Source organism: Argentina anserina, chromosome 7 (genome assembly GCF_933775445.1).
Source record: "Argentina anserina chromosome 7, drPotAnse1.1, whole genome shotgun sequence".
Lineage (NCBI taxonomy): Eukaryota > Viridiplantae > Streptophyta > Magnoliopsida > Rosales > Rosaceae > Argentina > Argentina anserina.
In genome coordinates this window covers 989,533-995,927 of record NC_065878.1, presented here as the reverse complement: position 1 = coordinate 995,927, position 6,395 = coordinate 989,533, and the positions used below count along the sequence as shown (strand labels likewise).

The 6,395-nt window shown below is 35.6% G+C and overlaps 1 protein-coding gene across 2 annotated transcripts; it reads right to left on the bottom strand.

Annotated features, from left to right (window-relative positions):
* Positions 1-1,347: 1,347 nt before the first annotated feature.
* Positions 1,348-4,571, bottom strand: LOC126802453 (uncharacterized). Of its 2 annotated transcripts, XM_050530086.1 has the most exons (7): positions 4,294-4,571; positions 4,152-4,207; positions 3,948-4,003; positions 3,695-3,852; positions 3,247-3,664; positions 2,643-2,817; positions 1,348-1,703 (listed from the first exon to the last, which is right to left on the bottom strand). In XM_050530086.1, exons 1-7 carry the CDS (start codon positions 4,439-4,441, stop codon positions 1,536-1,538), a joined length of 1,179 nt encoding a protein of 392 aa, XP_050386043.1. In that variant the 5' UTR covers positions 4,442-4,571; the 3' UTR covers positions 1,348-1,535. The 2 variants fall into 2 exon arrangements, with proteins under 2 accessions (XP_050386043.1, XP_050386042.1); XM_050530085.1 differs by having other exon boundaries at positions 3,247-3,852.
* Positions 4,572-6,395: the final 1,824 nt, after the last annotated feature.

Genomic DNA, 6,395 nt, shown 5'->3' with positions numbered 1-6,395 from the left:
CATAGACTTGAGGTTGGATTTGATGAAGAATGAGCGATTTGACCGCTTGATGATTCTTCGTGGATTTGATGATCTTCGTGGACTTGAGGTTGGATTTGGATTTGATGAAGAACGAGCGATTTGGCCGCTTGATGATTCTTCGTGGACTTGAGTTTGGATTTGGATTTGATGAAGAACGAGCGATTTGGCCCCTTGATGATTCTTCGTGGATTTGAGAGACTTCGGAATTTGTCGAGAGTGATCTTGCTCAAGTGATTTTTTTTCCTTCTTCTCCACCTAAAAAATCCCTCTCTCTCTTCATGTTGAAAGGGGTATTTATAGTGTCAAGGTTTCTATTTTGTAGAATATTTTAATGACACTAAAATAATAAATTTCTTTAATTGTATAATTAAATCAATATGTATTTTCCGATTAATTCAAAATTAGTTATTCTCATAACTAAATTAAACAGAAAATAATTGATTTAATTATAGCCGTTAAAGAATTTATTAATTTAATCAAATGTCCGATTACCATTTCAAATCGTCAATGACATTCAATTTTCGAAATCATGTAGTTTTGATTACGATCATCCGTTTATGTGCTGCCACGAGTTTTATTCGGATCCGCACCAACTTTGTTAACTTTTGGGCCACGTGTGCAATTTTGTCGGGTTCTTGATCAATTAATCATTTAACGAAAATAATTTACTTCATTAAATTTCATGTGTCTACACAGTGATCAAGCACTTTATTTAATTTTACATTGCACAACAAATAAAGCCCAGATATCCCTATGCAAAAGTGGAATGGAATCAAGTAGGACAAGCTGATTCTCCTCAAAAGCCAAGCTTGTTAAACCTTGCACTACTGCATTTGCAGTGGTAATTTTGAATTGGTAAAAAGGCTTTGGCAATTGGACGCGCACAATGTCAAGAACTAGTATATCCAATAAGCAGATTTTACTGAATAACTCTTTTTTCCGGTTCCCAAACCATTCGATCCGGCAAGGAAAGCTGACCAGGAGGTGTAGTTATGATTTTCTGAACAATAGTTGCCGGAAAAGCTGATCCAGAAAGTCAACTCTCCATGCCCGGGTCCAATGTACCCCTGAGCATGATGCTTTTTATGTGAAAAGAGAAAGTTGATCAATCTCATCCAACCTTGAGCTTTTTTTATTCAGTATTGTGTAAAATCAATTTCAATCACTGGACACACGATTGATTAAGTTGAATAACTGCAGCATTTGATGAAATTAGGAATCTTTAAGTGTAGAGGGCATAATAGATTAAGTAAAAGTAGGAAATGCTATATGAAACTCCACAATAGAGTGCCACAATGTTTAAAAATTGGAATTTTATTCAGAATACCTTAAGCAATTCTTAGGGGGCCTGTTGTTATTACATTACATTTTCCCTTATTCAACTTGTAATCACGAACCAATAAAAATGTATGCTTTTCATGAACAAATGGTTACAGGAAGCTACAATGTAAAAGAATCAATGAATGGCACTGAAAAAAAAATGTATCTGAATTTCTTGCTCAGTCTCGACCAATTTAGGTAGATAGTGTGCAAGGTTTTAGAAACCAGAAAACGTCCAAGGTTCTTGCTTCTTTTCCATCAGCAATACAAACGCTTGTGGCTTTTTCTGCGGAATCATCCTTGACGATCACTTGTTTCGAATCATCCAAGGTGATTACTTGTTTGTTGATCTCTCCTTTTTCCTGCTCATTCAATAACCAAATCAATCAGGGAACACTGAGATGCTTGATTTATAAATTTGTTGTAAAATTGAAATCTATGGTGCTTCTGAAACTTTAAATTTCCTAGTGTGTCTAGCCTAGAATTTTGTACTTCTGTTAAGACGAAGGCTAAGTTGTTTGCATTCAAGGATTTTTTTAGTTTGAGCAGAATAAAAAAATCAAGTTCAAAATTATACTGATTTTTCAATTAATTTTTGTTTTCAATTTCCACTTGTACCATTAACAGTAGAATTTGGTGGCTAATAGAACAAATCTATTGGACAATCACATGTTATTACACCGTTTACATGAAAACCCTAAATCAAGCACCACCGGTGTCCTGCATGTGTTGTTGTGCATCAAAGTACGCTTAAGTTGTTTGCATTCAAGGATTTTTTTAGTTTGAGCAGAATAAAAAAATCAAGTTCAAAATTATACTGATTTTTCAATTAATTTTTGTTTTCAATTTCCACTTGTACCATTAACAGTAGAATTTGGTGGCTAATAGAACAAATCTATTGGACAATCACATGTTATTACACCGTTTACATGAAAACCCTAAATCAAGCACCACCGGTGTCCTGCATGTGTTGTTGTGCATCAAAGTACGCTTTGGTAGCCTGGATGAGGTATATAATTTATTTTCAAGCTTTACTTGGGTGACCACATCAGTTAAAGTTTTATGCTCATTATTAAAGCTTTCATAATTGAAACTGTAGATTTCTCAGTTTGATAAGGTATTCAGGCAAAAGCCTAGGATTTTGTACTTCTGTTAAGACTAAGGTATAAAGCCACGTCGTTTGCATTAAGGACCAAGTGTCAATAGTTTAGTTTTGGATTCTATGTTTATTATCTTGGTTCCTTAATACGTTTAGCAAAGATATAATATGAAGATGCAGAAGGATACATCTAGTTACATACCATCAGTCTTGACTTTGAAGCTTTTGAAGGTGTGATTTTGCTGGGGGGCCTTGCAGCAGAAAAGCATTGAGGTGAGGGAGGGTTGGTCCGGATTTGTAACAAGTCCTCTCCCATTTTACGCTTTACACACTCCAAATTCAAAGAGACTGGGATGTTCTCTGCATTGTCAACTCTTCTGCAGAAGGTGGTCTCAAAATTAAACCATGTTTACAATCATCAAAGGACAGAAAATCAAAGTAAAAGATCAATTGCATTCACTGAATACCAAAAGGACCCCCGAATTTAGCTAAGCTGAAACCTTATGAAGCAGAAATCCTTTTGATCAGTTACTACTTAGCTAAATGAAGAGTAAGAACTAAGAACATATTAACAGATCATTCTTATGCATAGTTACTGTAAGATCCTTGTATTAGTCATCAACATATTAACAGATCATTCTTATGCATAGTTACTGTAAGATCCTTGTATTAGTCGTCAACATATTAACAGATCATTCTTATGCATAGTTACTATAAGATCATTCTTACTCTATTGCTTTATATACTTGACACAAATAAATGTATAAACTCGAAGAGTTAAAATAAAGGCATAATAATAAACTTACTTCTTCATCCTTTTTCCCTCCTTTAAAATTCTCCCCTCAATTCCATCAGCATTTCCTTTATTGGCATCTTGCAACGGCATTCTTTCTCTTTGCTTCCCATTCACCTCACTCAAGACATAGCTATTGCACTCCTCTTTCTTCACCATTCTTTCTGCTTTTCCTTTACCCAATTCAAACAATGGCATTCTCTCCCCTGCCATCCCTTTCAACTCACTAGTATAGTCCACCTTCTTCACCTCCTCTTCCTTTTCCTTGTCTTTCACAACACCTTTCTCCACTTCATCCCTCTCCTTTGCTCTCGTCGCCAGTCTCTTCAACTCGCTGCAGAAGTCAGTGATCTGATTCAGAATATCCTTCCCTGCAAATAAATTCCTAGCCGAAAGCGTGCTTTTCAGCCTCGGAAGCACCTCATTGTTCTGCGCTGCAGTCTCAATTGGCTGCTTCTTCTCTGTACTTGATTTGATTGCTTCCTTCATGGCCTTAGCTTGATAATTCGGAGGGGTTGATAGGTTGGGGTTCTGGTTTTCGCTATCCTCTTTAAATCTTGAATCACTTGTCGGATGAACAGAAGAGTTATTGAGCCCTCTTCTTTTTAGTTTCACATCTCTACATTACATAACAAGGACATTCAAGTTGCACAAATTAGGAAACAAATTGAACCCATCAAATGGTGCTACAAAAAGATGCCATTCATGGGTTACCTTAGGATTTTGTCACCAAGTGGAGAGACCCCAGAAACAACAGATGGGCTTGGAACCTTTACCATATCAAGAAACAAAGATATAGTAGAAATGTCAGAAAACAAAATGAAGGTAGCCATAAAAAGAAACAGACAAAGACATCAAGCTTATCACAGTTTCTTCCTAGACAAAACAAACAGACAAGCTAGGAAGAAAGAACGAAACCTTGTAAGGTGATGAGGATCTGAGAAAGTCTTCAGCGGTCTTTGGGTGATTGCATTCTGTAATATGTGTATGATTCTTGGGTAATTAATATAAGTTAGAGAAAGAAAAGAGCAAGAAGAAAAGAAGGAAGCAAAGACCGAACCGGGAGTGCAGAACCAGGCGTGGTCGTCCACGAGGTTGTCATTGGGGTTCAAGAAATCGAACCACTTGGGGGCGTTGATCTGCTCGTAAGCTTTGTCCTCTACAAATCTCCACTCCAAGTTTTTCCAGTCAATTTTTGCAGGCTCCATTGCACAGTAACAGAGGGAGAGAGAGAGCTAGACTGCTAGAGCTTCAAAGAGACAGAGATACTCAGAAAGAAGCAGACAAAGACCCAGAAAGAAAGCGAGAGCTGTACAATGTAAAATTCAACAAAAAAAAAAGACAAGAGAGATGAATTAGAGAGGTTTTGGGGTTGGGAGGTTTTGGGGTTGGAACAAGTGACCGTTATGGAACAGAGAGAAGGGAACGTGGGTGAGGTAGAACCCTTTTTTTTTTTCTGACCGTTGCAGATTTGTTTGTTTCGGTTTAATTAATTAGAGGGAGGAAATTCCATTCCTGGATCTGGTTTTGGGGAAGACACGTGGCTCTGTCCTTCTAATGGGGCAAGATCGTTCAACATAAATAACCTAAGTAGCACGGATATATTGGACATGATTCGATACGTAGACACGGTATATAGAATTATTTTTGGACACAGACACGTGATGGACACGTTAATTAAATATTATTTTTAATATATATATATATATATATATTTAAAAAAATTATAGATTTGAAAGTATTTAGAATTTTAGATGTATATATATGTCAAAGTGTGCATTAAAATGATAAAAACATAACTTGTTAGAATGACTAAGGACTTAATAAGTACCTTGGATAACCAAGGTTCGAATCCACCATAAGCATTTTTATTTTTATCACGAGTTCATCTCCTTATATATATATATATATATATATATATATATATATATATATTAAAGTGTGCATAAATATAACAAAAACTGAATCTGTTGGAATAGTTGAGGAATTGTTGAGTGCCTTGGATGACCAAGGTTCGATTCTCACCATAAGCACTTTCACTTTTATTATGAGTTGGTGCGTGTCCGCGTGTCCGGGCCGTGTCCAAAGTCAGTTCGCGTGTCCGTGTCCGTGTCGAACACACAATACGGTGCCATGAGCACGTGTCCGTGCTACTTAGCAAATAACAGTGTTGCTCTCGATTAAGCGTTACACCAAGCATTACACCAAGGTGTCTGGGTAGCTTGGATTTGTTAAAAATTAATCAATTTCATGGCTGGGTTCTTCAGATCTACTTCTAAAATGTTTTTTTTCTGATCTTTCATTGCATTGATCAATGTTCTAGGTTCTTCTTCTCAAACATGTGTGGTTCATTGATTTGATTTGCTTATATTTGCATGGGACAATGCTAGAATGATTCAACATAATTGTTCGGGTTTATTTTTGATCTGAAACGTACGTGTATGATATAATGATTGTTCTGGGATCTTCTTCTCAAATATTTGTGGTTCATGACTTTGATTTGTTTATATTTATTTTGGTCAATGCTAAAATGATTCAACATAAATGTTTAGGTTAATTTTTTTTATCTGAAATATATATGATGGAATTGCTTAATTTTTGTTCTGATTCTCTTATTCCAATTTTATGGTTGAAGAACTAAAACTACATAGTTTAAAGAGCTAAAACATTCAAAAAGTTTATTGATTTGAGCTCTCTAGTTTTAGCTCTCATGTTTGAAGTTAATTAATTTTGCAGTTCCAATTTTATGCCATCTAGTTTGAAGAGCTAAAACATTCAAAAAGTAATGATGGCATAAACTATACTCTGTCTAAAACTAGATTAATCAATTTTACGGTTCCAATCTCATGCCTACAACTAGATGGCATAAAATATACTCTGATATCCATCATAACTTTTTTAAGTTTATTGATTTGAATGTTTATCTGAAAATTATATATGGATCGAAGACAAATTATGTTGTTCCTATTGGTGGAATTGTGGCACCTAGAGACAATGTGCGCTTGCACTATGCTTGTGTTAATGATGTTGAATTTGAGATGGAGACGTGTTGAAAGAGCAGCCCTAAATAATCGTTCATTTGTTAGACATGAGACTCGTTTATTTTATTTAGATAGTATCATAGGTAATAGTGATACCGAGTGTGTAAACGAATTAAGAATG